We start from the raw sequence: 23,866 nt of genomic DNA on the forward strand, positions 1-23,866 counted from the left end.
TCTGAATTTTATCGTTGACGTAATTGCAAACATGACACAATTCAACAAACCGTATTTCACGAAATGACAGAACATTACCGTGTTTCTTTTAATTTTACATGAAACATATACTTTACATGCGCAATGACATAAAATTACACTTCCTACCATTCAGAATAAACGCTGTATGTGGAGTAAAATTACATGATTGACGAAATTAAACGTCATGTAAAATTAAAATCAAACGTAAAACTAAGTCATTTTTGATGCTCGTATATGTCATGGTCAGGAGACGTAAATTTACACTATTTTTTCTAGGTGTGTAGATTTGCGGGTCTAGATCACTAATGACCAATTAAAGTACTTTTGACCACATTGGTCACCTACGACGGATCTTGATGCCCCTGGGAACTCGCCAAGTTCCCAAGCTAATGTCACACCTATTTTCCAGCAAACTCTTAACCGATGTTTACAAACTTGATTTCAAATGAAAGATATAATACTCCTATTGATAGCTATTGAATTTCATACAGTTCTGACTTTTGGTTCCGGAGTTACAGTTTGGTTATTGCGATCACATAAGAATTTCTCATATAAACCGGTACAATAGGTTTAAAATCTATTTAAATGAACATCAAATTACTTCGATTCGCAGGCACTGATGGCTAATCAAAAATTATTGGAATGTATTGTCCACTATCGACAATTCCGGAAGTCCTGGGGTTCCAGACGAATTCCAGATCTAAAGCCACTTCGGTGATGACTGAACCAAATTTCACTAACGTAGTCTCAAATGGAAGGTATAATATGATTATTCGTATAATTCGGTGTTGAATCCTCCATCAGTGTGTCAGTATCTACATGCTGCTTATCTGGTTCGTGACAGTCGTGCACTTATATGTGCTCATCAAGTGTAATAAGAATGATATAGACATTTCTACATTTCTGTATTGCCATTGAATCATAGCTTGGATAAATGAGAAAGGCACAATTGCACCACTAGGTGAATAAAATCAATTTTTTTAGTTTTTTTAGTTTTTAATAGTTAGTTTTAGTTTTTAATTCAAAATTGAAACTAATTTAAAATTTCTTCAAGTGTTGAAATTTTTTGGCGAGGTGCGGACTACCCGAACACTCCTCCTGGATCCGCCGCTGGTTTCAAGTGTTTCAGCGTCGATACAGCATCTCAAGGTCGTGGCTGTCGATCTATTGTATGTATGTGCAAATTGTATTGAACATGTAATAGACATTCCCACAACCATATTGAGCATAACCAGCTAATAAATCATAATGCAGAATCTAAACCCCTGTATTTATGCATAGGTGCATATAACCTAACTCAAATTAAGTCATATTTTTATGTTTTGGATTCTCCTCGTCAGTAGCTAACAGCTGACTGGGCCGCTAGCTACGCTAGCTATCTAGCGGCCCAGTCAGCTGTTAGCTACTGACGAGGAGAATCCGAAACACAAAAATATTAACATTACTTCTTATGGTAATGTTAAAATCTCACTAACGTTCCAGAACATATAATAATAATCAAGACTCTTCTTTCATGAATTGACAACAGTTATCAACGTTCTGAATTTATTAGATCTGGGTCATTTATAACCACGGAATATGCATTTGTTCTAATTGTTTACTCCTATCAGGTTCTGTAGCTTGGAGCGAAGTGACCATAATTCAAAATGAACCAAATACTACCGACATGGATACCAAATTACCTGTTTTCATAAACCCGTATCACTTGTAGTCATAAATAGTATCACTGGTCGTATCAACCATTTTAATGAATGCAGAATATTTTAGGGGATCTGTTTAGAAAATAATACATTACTAAATATATGAAAAATTGGTATTACATTTTTTGATTTTACAGTTATAGTTAATTAGTGGTTAGGTAAAGTATTTTACTGTTATAACTGTTGGAATAAGTTAAGACTGTTAGTCAACGTGGTTTTGTTAAAAGAAGTTATTACACTTTTAACGAAGTGATGTCTGAATCAGTTTTGCATGGGGCCGAGCAGCGCATGGTTGTGTATTAGTACTTGATTCCCAGGATCTATACATTTTTGTGAAATAATGGTTACGTTTAGCTCAATAGTATGTTCAGAAGAATCGTAGTCCATAATACGAGTTACAGTCGGGTCTCCTACTACGCGGATTCCTACAACGCGGATTCCTACAACGCGGCTTCCTACTGCGCGGATTCCTACTGCGCGGTACCCGCGTTGTAGGATACCCATAGCTTATGGGATTTCGACTATTTGGGGCTGTGGCCGATTATTTCGTCCGTGTCAACATATAGCGCCATACTTTCTTTGGCAAAGTTGTTGTACTCACTTGGGCCTACAACTTAGAGTAATTGGGTATCCAATTAGTTGAGAACTATGCCGCCAGGGGTGCTATGAAGAAAGAGTAAATAAATCGAAATTCTCGTCGTAAATTCGACTATCATCAAATGGATTCAATGTCAAATATATCAAGACCCTGATTATTTTGAAAGGATGTGTCTTCGGGGAATTTATAAAAGAAGTCCAGAGCTTCTGGATGGTAGAAAGTATAACTCGCTATTACCCCACTAGGCGGCGCTAGTGCTAATTCAAATATTCAACACATGTTAAAATAATTCTATATTTCAACATCGTGATTAGATAGAGTAGTACTGACTTCAGCAAAGTTGCTCGAGAGGTCGAGAACTACCCAACGGTAACAGATTAGTTTGGAATACTCTCACTATGCGGCGCTAGTGAGCGTAGAAGCTTTCAACATATGCTAAATTATGATATATCTCAAGTCTAATAACTTGGTAAAATGGTGTTTTCGGCAAAGTTCTCGACGAGGTCAAAGACTACTAGATTATGGATAGATTAAATTGGAATGGACCCGCCAGGCGGCGCTAGTGAACATTTTCTTTCAAAGCATATATCTCGAGATCATGATCATTTGGAAGGGTGGTGTCTTTGGCAATATTTATAGGCAGGTCGAGTTCTGTCCGACGGCGAACAAATTAGTTCAGAACTCGCCCACTAGATGGCGCTAATGAGAACGAAACTTTCATAACATTATTATTTCTAATGACTGATAATTTAGGAAAACGCTGTTTTTGGTAAAGTTTTCCAGGGCGACAAAAGCTGTTTGACAATGTATAGAAAAAAATTCAATTTTTCCCACTAGATGACGCTAGTGAGCACAAATTTTTCCTTTCAATTTCTGCATCTCAATATAAAAGCAGTTTAGAAGGGTTGCATTTTAAACAAAATTGCTCGAGTGTTCGAGGATTACCCAACGGTAACAGATTAGTTTACAATACTCCCACTATGCGGCGCTAGTGAGCGTAGATGCTTTCAGCATGTAGTAGATAATGATATATCTCAAAAGTCTAATAACTTAGAAAGATGGTGTTTTCGGCAAAATTCTTGAGGAGGTCAAAGGCTACTCGATTATGGATAGACTAAAGTTGAATGAACTCGCCAGTTGGCGCCGGTGAGCATTATTTTCATGTCCTGAATCTCGAGATCATGATCATTTGGAAGGGTGGTGTCTTTGGCAATATTCATAGACTGGTCGAGCTCTGTTTTAAGGCGAATAAATTAGCTCTGAACTTGCCCACTAGGCGTCGCTAATGAGAATACAACTTTCTCAACATTATAGATAAAGTGCGATAAGTACGATAAGTAGGAAAACGCTGTTTTTGGTAAAGTTCTCCAGGGGGACAAGTGCTATTTGACAATGTAAAAAATATTTTGGATTAACCCGCTAGGTGACTAGTGAGCACGCATTTTTTCTTTTAATTTCTGCATCTCAACATAATGGCAGTTTAGAAGGGTGGTATCTTCAACAAAGTTGCTTGAGGGGTCGAGAACTACCCAACAATTAGTTTAGAATACTCTCACTATGCGGCGCTAGCGAGCGCAGAAACTTTGAGGGCCTGGTAAATTATGATACATCTCACGAGTGTAGCTTAGAAAGAAGGTGTTTTCGGCAAAGTTCTTGAGGAAATCAAGGGCTGCTCGATTATAGACAGACTGAATTGGAATGGACCCGCCAGGCAGCGCTAGTGAGCAAGCTCTTTTTCAAATTTTATTTCTCGGGATCAGGATAATTTGGATGAGTGGTATCTTTGGCAAAATTCATCGACAGGTTCAGTTTTATTTTATTGTCATCAGATTAGTTCAGAACTCACTCATTGCTAGGGAGTATACAACTTATACTACGTAGTAGCTTAAGTCAAAAGTTTGATAATTCATGAAAATTGTGTTATCAGATTAACGTGGATTTCAGTTACTAGGTGGCATTAGAGAGAAAAAAAATTATTTACGAATTTTAGCACCTCAAAATCATGACAGTTTAGAAGAAGGCTTTCTTCAGTGAAATTCATCAGTAGTTCTAGAGCTGTCTGATGATGGCAGATATTGGTTTTGAATAATTTCATAATGCGCCAGAGAATGGGTTGATGAATTTATCCTCTTATCCGTTTTGAGGCTACTTCAGAAATTTAAAATAATAAATAATAAAATGAATAAGAATCAGAGCAGTAAATAATCTATTCATAATCGAGTAGCCCTTATTCTTCCTCAAAAACTTCCGAAAACGCCATCTTTCTAATTTGTTAGACTTCTGAGATGATTCATAATCTACCATATGCTGAAAGCTTCCACGCCCACTAACACCGCAGAGTGAGAGTCTACCAAACTAATCGGTCACCATTGAGTAGTCCTTGACCTATCAAACAATTTTGTTGAAGACACCACCTTTCTAAACTGCCTTAACATTGAAATGATGAAATTGAAAAAAATGCGTGCTTACTAGTGTCTCCCAGAACACTTGCTTACTCGCGTAACCTATTTTACCATACTTCAAAAAAAGATCTACAATATTCTGAAAGTTTTATCCTCCTTAGCGCCGCTTAATGTGTGAGTTCTAAACTAATCTGTTCACCGTAAGACAGAACTCAAACTGCCGATGAATATTACCACAGACATCACCGTTGCAAATTATCATGATCTTGAGATACAGAATATAATATATACTTGCTCACCATAGTAACCTTGCGGGTCCATTCCAATTTAATCTATCCATGATCGAGTAGTCCTTGAGCTCTTCAAGAACCTTGCCGAAAGCGCAATCTTTAGACATTTGAGATATATCACAATCTACCACATGCAGAAAGCATGAACTCACTCTCACTAGCGCCGCACAGTGAGAGTATTCTAAACTAATCTGTTACCGTTGGTTAATCCTCGACCACTGGAGCTACTTTGTTGAAAATACCACCCTTCTAAACTGCCTTTATGTTGAGATGCAGAAATTGAAAGGAAAAATGCGTACTCACTAGTGTCACCTAGCGGGTAAAATCGAAATTTTTCTATACATTGTCAAACAGCTTTTGTCGCCCTGGAGAACTTTACCAAAAACAGCGTTTTCTTAAATTGTCAGACATTAGAAATATGTCCATAAAGTTTCACTCTTATTAGCGCCATCTAGTGGGCGAGTTCTGAACTAATTTGTTCGCCGTAGGATAGAGCTCGACCTGCCTATGAATATTGCCAAAGACACCACCCTTCCAAATGATCATGATCTCGAGATACATGTTTTGAAAGAAAATGTTCACTAGCGCCGCCTGGCGGGTCCATTCCAATTTAATCTATCCATAATCTAGTAGTCTTTGACCTCCTCGAGAACTTTGCCGAAAACACCATTTTACCAAGTTATTAGACTTTTGAGATATATCATAATTTACCATATGTTGAAAGCTTCTACGCTCACTAGCGCCGCATAGTGAGAGTATTCCAAACTAATCTGTTACCGTTGGGTAGTTCTCGACCTCTCGAGCAACTTTGCTGAAGTCAGTACTACTCTATCTAATCACGATATTGAGATATAGAATTATTTCAACATGTCTTGAATATTTGCATTAGCACTAGCGCCGCCTGGTGGGGTAATTGCGAGTTATACTTTCTACCATCCAGAAGCCATTATAAAATTATATAAATTCCCCGACGACACCACCTTTCAAAATAATCAGGGTCTTGATATATTTGACATTGAATCCATTTGATAATAGTCGAATTTACGACGAGAATTTCGATTTATTTACTCTTTCTTCATAGCACCCCTGGCGGCATAGTTCTCATCTAATTGGATACCCAATTACTCTAAGTTGTAGGCCCAAGTGAGTACAACAACTTTGCCAAAGAAAGTATGGCGCTACATGTTGACACGGACGAAATAATCGGCCACAGCCCCAATTAGTCGAAATCCCATAAGCTATGGGTATCCTACAACGCGGATTCCTTTTTCACGCCCCCAGTTAATCGCGTAGTAGGAGACCCGACAGTATATTTTGCTTAAAACATTTTAGTTCCACCTGTGACCGCATAGAGGGCACCAACACTAACTTTTTGTAGAAGAGAGATAGAATACCAAGAAGCTTGGAAGAATTATTGCAAAATGCTTGTTCTATTATTTACTATAATTTTTCTGATTATGATATTGTGCTAAACCTAACCATTATTTCACAAAAATGTATAGTTCGTGAGAATCGAGTACTGATACACAACCACGCACTGCTAGGTCCCATACAAAACTGACTCAGACATCACTTCGTTAAAAGATTAATAACTTCTTTTAACAAAGCCGGATTGACTAGCATTCTTTGCCAAAGTTGTAGAGAATTAAATTATTTGGTTATCATTCTTATTATTCAGGATTATCATTCCTTTTATTCAGGATTTACCAAGTACCATTTAATCGTCTAGAAGCAAATTATCATTTATCTTTAGTTGCTGTCTTTAGTTAACAAATGGGATTTTGTTGTTGTAATTTATGTTAAAATATACGCAAATTTATTTAACATTTATACTTTTATGAAAATCTGAGCAATCAACGTATAACAAAGAGCAATGAATGGAAATGAAAGTAGTAGAAATTCAACCTATCCATTTTGGTTACAGAAACTTTAACTTTTAACATTCACATTTATAAAGTAAATGCTATCTTAGTATGCTGAATGGCGTGCTAAGTATTTTTTCAGCATATGCTCAAAGTTTTACATACTGTGTTCAACGGAATGTACATATTTGACATGCGGATGAATTCCAACGAATCAACATTACAGTGGTTTTTAAGGATTTTGACTAATATAACTGAAGTTACAGCACTAAATAGCCGAAGGTGTCCTGAGACCTTAGTGACTGTTCCATTTTCATTTTTTCCCAAAAGACAAAATGCGCATATATTTGGAGTTTATTCCGGAAGCCACGGTCGTCAGAGTGTGCATTAGTGTTAGGTGAAATCATGCAAAACAATAATGAGTTATAATGAACTCATCTTCAATATTAATCCAAAGATTCTTCCTGGAGGTGTTTTACCAGTCGCATCTTTTACGTCCGCTTGCATTTTCAACGAAGAAAATTTCAGTTTTGGAGTTTTCAAGCATAGGGGATATCTCGAAGTCCTAATGCCCATCAGTTTGTTGTAAAGGAAGACGCTACACGTTACCAAAGAGAGAAGAATGGCACATCGTCAACATCATCAAAATGACATTCTTGACACTACTGCGGTGTCAGAAGATAGTCATTATGGCCCTGGAATAGATGACTCTATGTAGGTAGAATATAACATATAATCGTGTTTTTTCATTTTCGAAAAACGGCTTATCGGTGACCACAATTTTTCGGTAACAACTAAGCCGATCGATTTGAAACTTTCATACTATCATTTCTTATTACAATGCAATGGCTTAATTTTGAACTAAGGAATCCTTCCTTTGAGTATATTTCCATTTAGGCCAAAAACCCAATTCATTAAATCATTCAACGTCAACAATTTCAAAAAAAAAATTCAAACAAATTTGTAACGAAACAGAATTTTGTTAAATCATTTGTTCACGAAGGGCGTCTAGGCATGTACAAATGTAAAATTGTTGGTTTTCCATTACAGATAAACCTTTCCTGATTTATCATGGTCAATTAGAATGAGATAATAAATGAGGTGATCCGTAGCAATACCTGTCATTTTGGAAACTTTTTCAACATAAAAATTATTCCTCTTGCCTACTCTGGAAATCTTTGGATGGCATTGATCATTTCAGCTCATCCCTGATCTTCGATGCATCCATAGTGGACTTTCTAGAAGACGAGAGAAATAAATTTATGAAATATCGAAATTCTGATCATATTACGTATGTGATCCTATAATTTATGTCGCGTTGTTTTGATGACATCGCCGTTCAAATGCAAATTTTATTTGCCATAAAATTGGTGACGCAGATTTACACACAAGTATTAAGCATGACGCGGAGGTTAGTGGCGCAACAAGAAATGTTAACACCGCAGTGGTCTTATTGTTTTGTCCGTAACTGTATATTATGCACATTAGACTCCAAACGCCATTTCCCTATGTGAAAAGTATACAACTACACAGTTGCACTACGAATGTTAATGCGATCGATAAACCAAAGTCTACACCTGATTGTGATTCCATCATGACGCCACAAATTCGTTCGATTGCGCCACCCAGAGACGGGGAAAAATTAACTCTATCGCTAATTCAATTATCCCACCTGACTACCGGATCCATAGAATTATTCCAATTAGCCATCGTCCATGCATAGACTCTCCTCTGCATAGTAAGCCACTACATACAATCTTCTTCATTATGGTTTCTACCGACCTACACTTTGGTACACGTTTTCCATACAAGTGCAGTTCAGACTACTGGTTTCCCCTGATCTACTGAACCTGCCATTCGCTCAACGACTGGGTAGCACAGCAAAACAAATGCAGGTAGGTATTGCGAGGTACAATCAATTGAAAGTTTCTCGTCTGCCGCCTCGACCAAGTGCGGTCGGATCTCCGTTTCTAATGAACCGTGCATAATTTGTCTCCTATTGGATACAACGGAGGAACGATTTTTCGATCTTTGGTAGACATTGGATGGGAAACAACGTTCAACCAAATTTAAAAAAAACCTGTGTTAATCCACCTACTGGTGCAATTGTGTCTTTCTCATTTATCCAAACTACACTGAAAAAAATTGTTCCCAAAATCGTGAATAAAGTGACATGAATCCTGGAACAATCACGTTTTTGCGTTATGAAAACAGGACCATTAACAAATTACTACATACTACACCCAACTGCATTCGGTCATTTTCAGAAATATACACATACGAATACACACGTTTTCCGAACTCAACGAAGTGAGTCGAATGGTATAAGAATGTCGGCCAACAATTTCAAGCAATTTGTAACTCATTTTAATTATTTTTGCATCATAAATTTTATACATATATTGATTACCGGTTAATAAGGGAATTTGGCATGTGGCCACATACTTCTACCCGTAACACAGGAACCAGAACTCCGATTCCAAAGGAAATTTATAACATTCAATAGGATGCTCTAGCTTGCATTTGAGGCTAATTTTGTGAAAATCGAGTCAGACATTTCTGAGAAGCAGATGTGAATTCAACTCAGGAACATAACCACTTTCCCGAAGCTTCCGGTTTCGCCGAAGTTGTCCAATGTGGTTAACGTGGATTTGATTGGGCATCAGTGAGCTGGAACTATAAATCCATACATTTTCGAACGCATTTCATGAAGTTTTGCATCTTTTAGATACCATGCTGATTCCGATTTATATAGGAATTTCATGCGTGACCCCACTCTTCAACCTATAACTCCGGAACCGGAAGTCGGAATTAAATGAAATTCAATAGCATCCTATGGGAACGTTGTAACCAATGCGTATATTTTTGGTCGCATACATACATACACACGCACACATACACACACATACGCACACACACACACAGACATTTGCCTAATTCGACGAACTGAGTCCTACGGAATATGAGATTCAGCCCTCCCGGCCTCGGTTAAAAATTCAGTTTTCAGGGTGATTGCATAGCCATACTGCCCATAAAAGCATAAGAGTCCCATATGGTTTTTTGTCGAAAATGAGTTATCTATTGGATTGTATTCTGTATCAGTACTGAATTACAATGCACAAGAAAAATTACGAGGTTTGTTTTGAAAATATCGAAAAAATACCAAAACATCTTTGTCCCATCCATAAGGCTCAATGAAAATGTAAATCTTGAACAGCGTTTTTCTCGGTTTGCTGTTTTTCAAGGGACTCTTATGTTTTTATGGGCAGCATAGGAGAAAGGCAAAACAATTACGTTATTCCAACTTACATGTTTAGAAAAGCTAGTAAAATGTTGGGAATATTTTCAAACGACTTTCGCAAAGTAACAAAAGCTAATGCGTTAATTTAAGTTGAACTCAAACAAATTCTAGTTTATTCCAAACATGATTTTATTCAAAATTGAAAGAAAAATGTTTATTGAATTAATTTTTTTTTTCAATTATATAAGTTTTAATCATAGGGTCATTTGCCACTTTACTCGGTTTGGGATAATTTCCAACCCTATATGCGGGGTTGATAATAAGGTCCATGTGAGCTGCCTTTTTTGATAATTTCTGAAACACACAAAAATTAGTCAATCGACGCGAAAGACTGATTTTTTATATATATTGGCCCTAGATGAGCAATTAGCATAGCATAGCATAGCAAAAACGACCGCATTCATCATGGGTGGCTGATGCAGTGAAATCTTTTTATACAATAGTATACTGCCGTTCTACGCATAACTGTCCCATGTATATAGGGAACCCCATAGAACATGGGACAAATAAGCTTATAACCGCAGTATAGTTCACTGCACACTTGGCCATGTCCTTACGATCGCAAAAGGGAATGGAATGTTAGTTGAATACCTACTTAAGGAGACACGGGGAACCCACGCAATCTCCATAGGTGTTACGGATATTAGTTATTGTTAGTAGGGAAGGAATTGGGGTTGTGGAATTGGTGTGGTTCATATAATATGCAACATAATGGATAATAAAAATAACATTGGATTGATTTAATTAAATTTACTTGGCTGGACTGCAAAGGCATTGGTTTCCGGCCCCACCGCTCAAGCACCTCCGCCGAGTATTTCGCTAGTGGTGTTGACCTATTGTATTCAGGGTTAGGGCGCAAAACAGCACACTGCCACATATGCAAATACCTTTAGCAGAAAAAACAAATCACAAAAGCGCCTTATTACGGAAGCACAGAAAATATATGAAAACGGGTAGCGTCCATCGCCGGCGGAACAAATTAACTAGAACGTTGCCCGAATACTATATAAAGTCCACTATATACGGTTCAATGTACTTATTGAGCGTCTGAAACAATAATTTGCCACAATTTTTTCACGAGCAGAATTTTTACGTAAGCCTATATTTGCCCTAGATGAGCAATTCTACTAAAATTGGTTAAAATCCGTGAAAGTCGATTAGACATACAAGTCACTTCGCACGTATTAGTACAGAAGTAGGGGAACCGGGGTCGAGTCCGACAGCTTAAACGCAAACAAGTTCCTAAAATTGTATATTCTGTATGAAGCTTACGCTAACAGGTTGTCGTTGCAAATAAACATACATACATTCTGTTTATAACCCTTGTTTAGATTGTTCTTAACAAGATACAATTTTTTCGGCGTTTCAAAAAATTGGAGTCATTAAAAATTATTAGCCGCCATCAAATGGAGAAAAATGACATTTTAAAAACGCTGCGGGTAAGACCGACACCCCAAAGGGGCAAGAGCGACACTCTTTTTAACTTTATTTTTGTCCAATTTTTTCATTAAAAATATTTTGTGTATATGTGATAAAGTGTAATGTATGTGATGCAAATGCATGCTTTCTGGAGTTCCATCGCGTAGCAAGAGGAAGGGCTTCCGAATGCGTGGTGTTATGACTAAATAATGTTTAACGCTATAAAGCAAGCGTATGGTATGGATTTTCTCAAGTAATCTTTTCGAGCTTTATTACCACTTGGGGGTATTCAAAGCAGTAAGATCAGTTCTGCATAACATAACAGGGAATGTTACTAGCATTCGTTCACTTTGAATTAACGTACGCTTCGCAGACTACGAGTAAGCTATCCGGTTCATGTTATGATTCTTCAAAATACTGTTGAGCAACAATCCGATGGTCGATGAAATTTGTTCTTCAATATTATTTCAGAATGTCATATGAGCGACTGAAAATGGTCGATGTAATTTGTTCTTCAATGTCAAATAGAAATGTCATATGAGCGACTGAAAATAAATGTCGCAAGGATAGAACATGCTTCACGAAACCCGTTTCAAGCATATTAGAATAGATTTTACTTTTTCGTTTCGTTTTGTAATATAACTACCACGCACTATTTACTTTTTAACTTTTTTTGGTCGGCTTGAGACAATACTGACATGCTATAAATGCAAAAAAACAGAGTTTCCATGTATTTCATATATTAACATGACATAATTATAGTTTAATTGAAGAAAACAATTCCCAGTCGTTTGTATCGAATCAAAATTGAGCCCAACCATCCAAACACACAAATAATAGTATGGAGAGTAGATTAGAATGTGCGACAAAATAACTGGTAAAAGAAAGTTTCCATATTAAAGGCTCAAACTTTTTTTTATTTTAAAGATTTTATTATAAATATTTAAAAAATGTTTTTCGTTAAAATATATTCGTATATTTGGGTTCAAAAGTTATAGTAATTTCTAAAAATGTGGACTATTTTTATTTTTTAATGGATGATCCAGTCTCAAAAAATATAGAAATTGATCATGTTACAGCTACTATAGATTGTTATGAACAAATGAACGAACGAAATCAATCAATGTTACTCGTAGCTCTATTCTGTTCAAATACCATGTTACCATGAATACACAAGCAAGGTCTACTCCACTAGCAATTCATTGATTAGGTGCCGGATATTCTGAATTCCGAAGAAATAGTTCAATATAAACATCAGAATTGAAGCAATACAAACAGATTCATACCGAAGAAATTCAATGCTCATCGTCATGCTGAACTAGATGCGATGCGACTATCTCGTTGTGTACTTTATGGCACTACAACGCGAATGCGGCGAATTCTAATAGATCACCGACGAAACGAACAGAAATGAAAAACGTTCCGCCGTGCATCCGAATTAGCTGTAGGTGGGTGTTTGTTTCATTCTATTCAATGCAAAGCTTTTCTCTTCATGGAGAAACTATTTAACGATAATGATCCAACTGGATTAATTTGTTTGATGAACGTGCAAAACCTTTGAAATTCTGCTGCATTCAAACGGGTTCGTTCAATAGTATCTAATTAGAGCCTATTTTATTTTCCAGAAACCGAAGGACAATCCACACGCTCCGCAAACCTGCCATGGGGACCCCTATACTGCGTCCTACAGCAAGACGAGCAAACCCTCACATCCTACTGCAGTGAAGAGCTTTCGGTAAGACCCTCGTAACCACGGCAAGCACACTTTTCATTCACTAACCTGCGCTAACCTTAATTTCCTCACTCTACCATCTAATTGCTGCCACTCACAATTAATGGATTAAGATTTTTCCACTAACAACGAAAAAAGATGTAAAGGTAATTTTTTTCGATCGGCTCCATCGTCAGCCTCTCAAAACCTGTAATTCGCGAAATGGTCGAGCGTGGCAAACAAAAAAAAAGCTTTAACCTAAACCGACCATGCCGGCGATCGCATTTGCACACTTTAAATACAATGTTCCACTTTCGCTTTCATTCCACCAGCTAACGGACATTCTGTTCGCCGAACTGCCGCGTGTGCGGCTTGATCACCCACCAAAGCATCAGATGAAAACCATCTGGGAAACGCGTCATCCGACGCTGCAGGAGGAACCGGAGGAGGAGCACGAGCAGTTCATCCAGCACAACACGACGCTACGAAGCTCAACAGGTGAGTCAAACGCTGGAGAAAGAGATGCAAGAAAAAGCTTTTTAGCTCTTGGTTACCAAGCCGACTGCTGCTTTTGTGCGGAATGTTTCACATTATTTTACACATTTCCGTTTCATACCCTTTTTCTGGTAGGTTGAAATTAGTGTGCAAGCTTTTGGGTGCAGCTTAAACTCCGACGATGATTATTGCATCCAGTGGTCGGTAGATGGCAGTTTTAAAAGCTTTTGCCGATCAGAAAAATGGCTAATCGGTATGTAGCTGAACCGTTGTCGGAGTAAAGCACGTGCGGGTTTTTTAAATGAATTCATTTTACATCTTGAGCAAGGTCGTTTTTATTAGCGAGTAGTTTGATATAATTATTGGACTTGTGTGGAAATAGCTATATGGTGATTCATGGTGATGACATAGACTGCTTTGTTCAGGTATTGAGGCTTTCGAGTGGAGTTTGAGCATGATGGTGGAACAAGTTGCAGTACTAACACTTCAATATAGTAATCTATTTCAGTGGCTATCTGAATTTCAGAATATTTTCTAAATAGCATCTCTGTTTAAAGATGCGACTTTTCAATATTTTGCTTAGGATTTATCTGTCGGTGGTATTTCAATCCAACACGGTAACTGTCAATATCCTCGATTATGAAGAGTTCGAAACAATTCGCTTTTAACATGTTTCACGCTCGAATGGAATGACTTTGATCGATAGATGAAGGGAGGATTTTCAAAGCTGTATAATCGCCATTTCTAATGTTTTACAGAAGGACAGAAAAGCGCTCGTTTTTTTATTTTTAATATTAACAACAAAAACTCGCGATTCTATGTTCAATATAAAGTAAAGTAATACTACACTAACGAAATGATTTTGATTTCAATTGAGTAAATTAGAACCACTTGAAATTTGAAAACGTTTAAGTCGATGGGGCCTGGTAGTTCAAAATCGTATGTCAACCATAAGCGTCACGAAGTGAAAGTTCCCAGCGTTTTGCAATTGAATTTTGGCAGATTAAAAGAATGGGGCCATTTTTAAAAGCCGACCTATATTTTAGATACTTGTTGCAATTAATAAAAATGATTTAACTACATTTTGTTCGGTTTACTTTGATGCAGGATTTTTTTGGAAATGTGCGGCATTTGTCCCGAAATTATACTAGCTAAATCTTTTGTATTTTCTTCAAAAATTGATATTGTTTTTTAATTGGATAAGCAGGGCATCACCTTACTTTTAACCTGTTTGGTCCGTACCCCCCTATAGTATAGCATAGCACGAACACTTGCACAAATCGTAGATGCAGTTGCAGAGTTGAGCATATCCATTGTCATATCAGACTTCGCCACGATCTACAATGACGTAGACTCCAAACACCTGGTCACGTCTTTACAAGCGTGTTTATTTCATGATAGTCCTATCATTTACTTACGGAAAACGCTCGGAACCGAATCAGTTTTCATAGATGACGGAGTTATCAAAAGGCGAAAAAAGTGAGATGGGGATTAAATAATTCTGCATGCATATAGCTACAGTAGTGTTATTAATAAAGAAAATGCAAAAAAAAAATAGAATTGATCTCACCAGTATCCAAAACGTGAACTTCCTCCCTGCGTAATTGCTTTTGATGCCACTTCTTTGCTAGTTCGGCAACCAGGATTTTTGTGTAAACATCGAGTGACTAGTAGTTTTAATAAATGCACGAAAAATTCCTTTTTTGAAGTATGTCGTAAAATATTCGCAATGATTTACATTACTAAACCTGTGCACAAGTTTTTCATTCAAAATAATTTTTATGAAGAACGTCATGATATTAGAAGAAAAATAGTCGATGAGTTTATAATGTTCAGATTTTGCATCCACCAGCCATATAAAATGAGGAACTAGACTTGTCAATGACCCTCGTTCGAGAAGGATTCAAAGCGATGTTGACAGGTTCCGTGCTCGGAACCAGAAAAGGAGATCAGAAAACATTATATACTAGAATATACTAGAAAGTTGAGTAATATTATCTAAACATAAATTTCTTTCATGCAAAAAAAAAGAAATTGAAAATGTGTAACCAAATTTTCACCGATTTAAATAAAAATCAGAAGAACTGAAGAAGATTTATTTTCTAAATTTTCAAACTTTTATCGAATTGATGAAATCGCTTAATACATACTATACTTTTACTTGCAGCATTCCAAGTGAATACCAAGTATATGAACACATTATGATATAGGTGTTTTTTTTTCGTTCAACTACATTTTTGCTAAAGTTTGTGGAAATAAAAACTATAGGTTCACTTGATCCCTTCAAATTCATTGAGATTTGATCTCCTTCGCTATAATTTATAAACACCACTGAACATAACAAAACTCAGAGCATAACAATTGATCGGTGTTAAGTCAGACCGGACTAAGTGGCAATATATTGATTTCGAGAAAAACGAGTTTGAATCGCAGCATCCTTTTCGTTAAAATTGGAAATTTATTTTTGCAATAGTTCTTGGTTATTGCTACATATTTCAAATCTGGCAAAAGTCGAATGTAGCTGAAGAAATTCTTTATCCAGTGCTATCATTATCTCATTTTTGATGTTTTGCGACTTAATCCGGTCTGACTTAACACCGACCAATTGAAGTAATTGTTGCCAGAAAATAATAAAAATAATTTGTCGAAAATGACCGCTTCATCGTACAGAAACTGTAATTGATTACTACAGTATAAGTAGCAACCATGCAATCCACATTTTACGTTCTTCAACCATATCAACAGACAGTTTTCAAATAATTAATCGGATTTTTTGGGATTTTTTTTGAAAAAAGTCAGGTGAGGGATGCGTAATATTTAGTAATCAAAATAACAACATCCAATCACAACAATTAGATTAGATCGATCAATCGACATTGATTTATCCATTTATAACATAGAAAACTGTGACCCTTTTAGGGAGGGTGCCACACTATGTCATTAATTTTTAATTTCATTAATTTAGCGCCTTTGTTAAGAACCAATATAGAAACAAAAATGAATTAAGAATGCTGAAATTCTTCTAACTAAATGCAGTGAAAAGTTGATTCGAGTGTTTTAATTATCGCTCTACTATTTGAGCCAATGCGTTGAGCAAAGATGGCAGATGCTGCTCAGAGCAAAGGTTTCAAATGGTTGGGGTGATAATAGAAACAGTGCAGTGCATTACCCTACATTCTCTTTTAAAAATGTTTTTAAAAAAGAATCAAGTGTCCTCAAATTAGGGATTTAGTCTCCACTAATCTAAGCATGTTCCATATGTTTGTTGTTTTCCAGAAATGGTCATAGTTCTGGTCCAATATAATATTTCCATGTAATTTTTTATGATAGTTAGTCATCCTTAGAAACTATATAAGACTACAAAAAATACTTAATTTACTTATCATTTTACGGAGATGAATTGAAAATAGAAAGGGAATAAAATCTCTTCAGGCTCCCATATATACTTGATATAGGGGGTGGCAAATGTTCCCACCTTTCTCTTTTGATCTTGCTAAGCTCTGTGGCTGCAACCATTGTCAAGTCAGACGAAATATGCCAGATTTGTTCGCATTTTCTTAGAAAATTAATTGTAATTCTTTCTGAAGATTCAAAAAGAAATGTCTACGGTTAAATTAAGGAAGTTAACCTTTGTCGATCAATGCAATAAAAGAAGAATCTTTGAGTGACCCAGAAATCTATGAAGATAATAAATTCAATCCTTGTTTTGAGATGTGTGAAAAATCAAATACTTCATTTGTCACTTGAATTTTTTGAGTCGTCGCTAGTTTCGAAAAAATCAATATCTGTAACTTTCCCGATATCAATTTTCTATTTTATGCTACTAAAACAGTACAAAAATCTAAGCAATGCATGATACATTCACAGGTCAAAATGTGGTATCATTTTGGTAGCGGTGTCTACACCATTTCTCGTATTTAACCGTAAAATAGTTACATTAAATTTTTATGTTTTTTGTTTGCTTTTCAATAGAAGAATAACTGCAGCAGTGAACTTCTTTGCAAACTGGGAGCCTTTAACAGCTTTTTCCGAGAACGACAAATATATTTTTTGATCATAAAAATCAACACAGTTAAAAAATGAATTTTTTATGAAAAATGACTTACGTTACATGAAAAACTGCGTAGGACAAGCCAGGGTTATTCGGACTTACCCAAGCGCTTTTTTAGGTACGTTAATGTGAAGAATTGATCGATCAAAGGTCTTAATTGCTAGTTTGAAACCACAGTTACATTTTAGTGCCATGCCATTTGTACCACTCCATGGCAGCGCTAGGCGACGATTCGAAAAACTCGTTTTTTCATCCTTTTACAATGTGGGGGCAATTCGGACCTACCTACAGGGCAATTCAGACTGTCAATTTCTCATATTTTTTACAATTGAATTATGTTTACCTATGCAATCAAAAGCAAAAAAAAAATAATTGTGTTAAAAAGACTTAATCTGGTTAGTCGAGCTGTCGATTGGCGGATCATGTATTTTCTTTGCTGTGGCGTGTGCATTAGAGTGGCCCAAAGTTGCATGAAAAAAATGTAAAGTGCTTAATTTTAAACCTTACATCTGAAAATGATAGTTTGGGTGGCCAATAAACTTCCCTGAAAATTTCAGCTCATTTGGTACACTGGAAGTTGTTCCGCAAACGGCTCAAAGTTTTTATGGGAAAAATTGACCAAATGTATGGAGAAACGCATCAGTTTCACATTTTGAGATCCAGGTGGCGCTGAAAGCGATCAATGTTTTTCGTGAGGAAAATTTAAAATTTGCTTGTAACAACAAATCGGCTCGTGAAGACTGCAAGTCAATCCAACAAACACTGATAAAGTTATAAGCGTGTAAAGTTGAGGGTGTCATGGGTTGTAGTTGGGGTGGCTCTGTCGAAAGTGAAAAAATGCCGCTTACGATGAACGCACGATTTGCATGAGGTAGATAATTACATGAATTTTAAATTTGAATAACACGAAATGCTGACCATTTGTAAGGTTGGTGTCTTCGGATCACTGGATCAGACTGTGAAGGGCTTTCCGATGAAGAACAGGCTAATGCAGAATTATCCCACCAGGTGGCACTAGGGAGTATGCAATTACCTATAGTTAACTTATATATTGGGTCATATCTCGTGATCGGCAATACTTGGGGGGGGGGGTGGGTTGATGCTTCGATAAAGTAAATCATTAGATCAAGGGCTTTCCGACGGAGCACACTTTAATTTAGAATTCTTCCACTACGTGAGTTATAAATCTGGTCTCGTTAGTAGTTACAATAACAGAAAATCATAACAAGTAACAGTGCGGCATATAGTTTTGCAATGTTTTTACTATGTGTTTCTGATCGCGTTGGCTGACGTGAGAAATTTTGCTCAAAAAGACTCTTTGGAATTTTGAACTGTTACGTTATATTGAAAAAGGAGTGCAAATAAATTTTTTGTTTTATGCATTTTTTTCTGTGTATGTTGAATTTTCGTTTATTTTAACTTACTAAGAGGGAACGAACAACGATCATGATATTTTTGATATTAACATTTTTAAGTTGATAGTTGTATTGCTAGAAACCAGCGGAATTGGTCCAGATGTGTTTTCATATCACGATATTCACAATCGGTTTTTTCTTGCTCCTAAAACCCTAGCAAAGATACTCTTTTTGTGTAAAGCTCTCATTTTTTGCAACTGGGGATTAATAAACGATAAAATTAATAAATGTTTGATAACTTCGTCGTTTGAGAACCGGTTTTGTCAATCTAGTGCTTACTTAAAGGGTACTTGATAAGTTTTTTAATGGAATGCATGCAGCCTAAATTAATAAATTGTTTTGTTCAAATGTTATATGCCTAAAGCACATCGTCTTTTAAAAAAAATACTCATATCCGAAACACTAAAAATAACTGCCCAAAGCAAATCAATATCACAAAAATATTTTCATTTGAAAATATTTTCGTTGAGTTTGGCACCTACGTACGCACTTATACATACACACACTTATTGACATTGTCTTTAATCGTCGATCTGAGTCGATTGGTATAATAATTGGTATAATAATTGGAGTTTGAGCGAATCCTATACATTACGTTTACAATGAATGTCAAGCTATCCAAATAAAATAATTCTAATGTAAACATTATTTTCTCTTACACAGAATGGTAGAAGTTCTCGTTTTGAGGCATCTTCGCCAAAATTTAATACTTTAGTGCAATAATTATGTTAAATATAATTGATTAAACCTTTTATAATTTTCCAACTGAAAAACATCCGTGAAATTAAATAAAAAATGATTTCGATGGGCCCGAATTTTTTGCTGTTTTGTTTCGATTTCCTTTTCTATATATTTTCTAATAAGTTTGCTAAGAGCATTTGTTTTTCTAGTTAAATTATATGAACTGTTTAGAAATGCAATTTAGTTCGCCACTGAATTATTTTTCCGCATTATACGGAAAAAAGTTCCGCCGCGAACAATAAAAAAACCATGCGTAATATTTTGATCGAAATGGAAAACCAAATTTCATAACCTTTTTTTATTGTCGAAATAACGTTCGAAATGTGTTCCGGGCTCTTGGATGCGCAATTTTCAAAACGATAAATTTGAAATGATGCAAACAACTAAACGTCGAGATGAAGGCTAAGACCTAGTTTCGGGTGTTTCAATACCGTAAAATAATGTGGTACTGGACTGCGGAAGGTGCACGCAATCAGATATCATCATGCGCATACCACATCTTACTTCAACCGTACCCGCCCACGCTTGTATTTCATCTCGCTACACCAGTTTTTCATTTATCTGGCTCGATATCAACCTACATTTCCTAATGAGTTGACCGTGTGTGTTCGCGTCATTTAAAATAAACGCCACCATCCGCAATTACACTTTTTGTAGTAGCAGCGCTTGCAAAATACTACTCTCGGTACATATGAACAACGATCCATAGCATTCCTCCCAGGAAATGACACGATTTCGGATGCGAATGTGTAGAGTCTAGTTGCTATTGTCACTGAGACAGGCGACGCCAGCGAAGCTCGGCGCGCGACTGCAGCTCAGAACAAGATGACACCATCGCCATCGCGTCGTCTGTCAACGGGTTAGGTATTAGCGCTTCTCTCTTGAAACTAAAGTCGATTCATTCCGTAGTCTCTTCGGCTAGTGATGACAGTGCTTAGTCGATGAAAGCTAACAAATTGAGGGCGATGGACGACGCTCATTTCTTAGTACCACCATTCATTCTAGGCGTAAATAAATGTTATGGCACTGCGTATTTACGTACTAGTTTTTAGCTCGTATATGTGAGCGGGTGATTATTCGTCATCATCGAGAATGGAGTTGATGTAGCGTTTTTGTAATTGATATATTCGAGTTACTAATTGATGGCACGATTAGTATGAAGAACATAAACTATTTATATGTAGTTTGTGATAATACTTCAAATGATAAGTCAATTTACGTACAGAATATCTCTGATTCCGATTTATGTTGTTTGTCGTATATAATAGTATAATTTTCTTTAAGATGCCTAAACTAAATTGTACCGACATTTGAAGATTACTATGTAAGCTCTAGCCCCGGTCAGAATTCTTTATGTCATTTAGAAACCGTACATCTGCATCGCAATTATCTAATGCGCTAATAAGCGATTTTAAAGTCAAACTTCTGCACTCCAACGCCAATTGTAGTAACACGCCATGTTTTTTAGTGCACAGCTACGAATTTCTTGCCAAATATTTAGTTCATTTTCGTATTGGAAAGGACTAGTTGGTGTTGATATCATATAGGATAGTTTTCATGCAAAACTCTTGGTTGCCAAGAACCTGAAGATGTCTTTAAAAAAGTGCTTTCAATGTCAACTAACATAATATGACCTTCAATATTATGTTTAATGAATTAAAAATCGTAGTGAGGAGAATTTGATATTTTTTGTTGCATGATTGACATGAAGCGACCGACTTTAAATCACACACTGCACGTGGTGGTACGGAGATGAAACGGCCATTACTGCAGGATCCTTATACTGGTACTATTATTGTCTAGCATAATAACAATAATCTGCAAAAACTTACGTGATCGAAGATTTCGCTTCGCAGAGCGTAGTAATAGGTACCTAGGCTAAGCTTTATTTGTACCAGCGAACAAATAAGGTTTACGTATCACCTATGCATACAATATCTTGTTTTCCTTTGCATGTATGTAAACTATAACTACAAAGTAAATCATTGTGTCCGAACCTACGATACACTATTTCGTTCCAAGTTAGTTTGCGTTAGAAATGACTTATGAGCGCATGTGTGAGGGTTGGCAAAAATCTATATCTCGGAAATAGCTGGGTCGATCCTACTTATCCAATGTCAAATTAATGTCATACTCGAAGGGTTTCGTGTTCGTCACAGTCATTGGAGCTTTCATTCGTAGTGGTTACGCATCCCGCGTTGAACGACAATCGTTAGTTCAAATATCAAGCAAGCTAACTGAAGAGCTTACGGATTGCATATCAATCGTTATCACCAACGATTTTAATGTTTGAGTGCTTTTCAAGGGCCGAAACATACTGGAAGTAATGGCAAAGCTGATCGAAGTTCTCGAAAACGAAGAGAAGGTCAGGAATTGATAATCGGCGTCACTTTCTAAACTTCATTTCTAGTTGAGAACATAAATTGGAGAATGTTTGAGGGATATACCCACGCGGACGGACCCGTAGCACACAGTGGGAAAGGAGGTGACAAGAGCTGGTGTGGATGACGAAGCAAATCGATGAAGAAGCATTCAAAGTTCAAAGAAGGTAACGACTGTGCTAATACGAGCATGTGGCTCAACTATGACAAGAAGCGTTAGTAATAAAATGGGACATTGTATGACAGATTCTTCAAAGCGATAAGCGAATGCAGAAATTTGGAACCGGTACCACCAGGAATGAGCCTCCCGAAAGAGCTAGATCAAGGTAAAAAGATTTTTTTTAAGAAACTGTGCTGTGATGCTAACCCATGGCAACATTTCTACAGGGGCACGATGACCAAAATTAGGAGTTTAGTGGCCAGAGAAGCTGAAGATCTTCATCATGACACTATCGCCGTATTTCAAACTATACGGAAAAGTGAGGGTACAGATTTCTAACGACGTGCTCTTAACTACGTCTAAGATTATGAAAGCTGGAAAATTCTAGATGTCATCCCAAACGTGTTGACAACTGATATTGTAACTAATCGGGACTTCAGATCGTCACTGCAGATCTATGTGGAAGGGGAGAGTTTCCTGTCCCAATGGACGCGCAGCAAAATGGCTAGATCTCCCGGTAATTCTGGTTATGCCTGCTAGTTACAATTGGAAAGGAAGCGGTAATGACAATTCTTCATAGGCTGTCCCGAGCCTTATCAGCTATGCGATGTCAGAATGTTTGTACACTTAGTACATCTCAGACCTACGCTATTCTACAGTTTCCATCGTGCCACCGAGTACTCCGCGCAGAATTCTTCTATCAAACACACCGAGCATTTGATGGTCCATCAACTTCAACGATCACGTTTCATGGTCATAGAAAGCAACAGAAAGTATCCATGATTAGCATAGAGCAAGTATTCTGGGCATGAAGCAAGATTTGGAGGTTGATCCGGGTGAAAGCAGATGGGAGTCTAATGATATACTTGTAACCTGCCCAAACACCACAAAACCCCTTCCTTGTAGTAGAAGGATATGATCCTTTTTCTTTGCACGCAGATATGGTCACTCAGGGCTTTCGAACTACCGGAAAGGATTCGTTTGAAATTTTTGAAATTGAAGGGATGTTCTTGGATGCCACAACACGGCCTTAATGATGCAACCATTTTTTCATTCCATATTTTTCGGTCGCAACCCCCTCTTAAATCATCCCCATAGGAAACCGATGCTCACCAAGTTTCTCCATTGCTTGGTAGCATACGACTCAAGATCTAACCGGTCGTTGTTTACACGTTTCTTAACAATGGAGTATACTAAGTCAATATCTGTTTCAAGCAGCGTCGCCTACAACAAAAAAAAATAAGAACTCCAACCTCCAATAAATAAACATATATCGACTGTATAAAAAAGCCTTACATTACAGCACACCATGTGAACAA

The 23,866-nt window shown here is 36.8% G+C and overlaps 1 protein-coding gene across 2 annotated transcripts in view; it reads left to right on the forward strand.

The window, feature by feature from the left end:
* The window catches only part of LOC131691638 (ras GTPase-activating protein raskol), a 439,624-nt gene that overhangs the window by 157,606 nt on the left and 258,152 nt on the right, over positions 1–23,866 (forward strand). The window contains exons 3-5 of one of the 2 annotated variants that reach the window (XM_058978192.1): positions 13,219–13,328; positions 13,439–13,471; positions 13,637–13,802. In XM_058978192.1, coding sequence (XP_058834175.1) covers positions 13,219–13,328; positions 13,439–13,471; positions 13,637–13,802 — 309 coding nt within the window. The remainder of the gene's footprint in view (positions 1–13,218; positions 13,329–13,438; positions 13,472–13,636; positions 13,803–23,866) is intronic. The other variant, XM_058978193.1, reaches the window with a different exon arrangement.

This window comes from Topomyia yanbarensis, chromosome 3 (genome assembly GCF_030247195.1).
Source record: "Topomyia yanbarensis strain Yona2022 chromosome 3, ASM3024719v1, whole genome shotgun sequence".
NCBI classification, from domain to species: domain Eukaryota; kingdom Metazoa; phylum Arthropoda; class Insecta; order Diptera; family Culicidae; genus Topomyia; species Topomyia yanbarensis.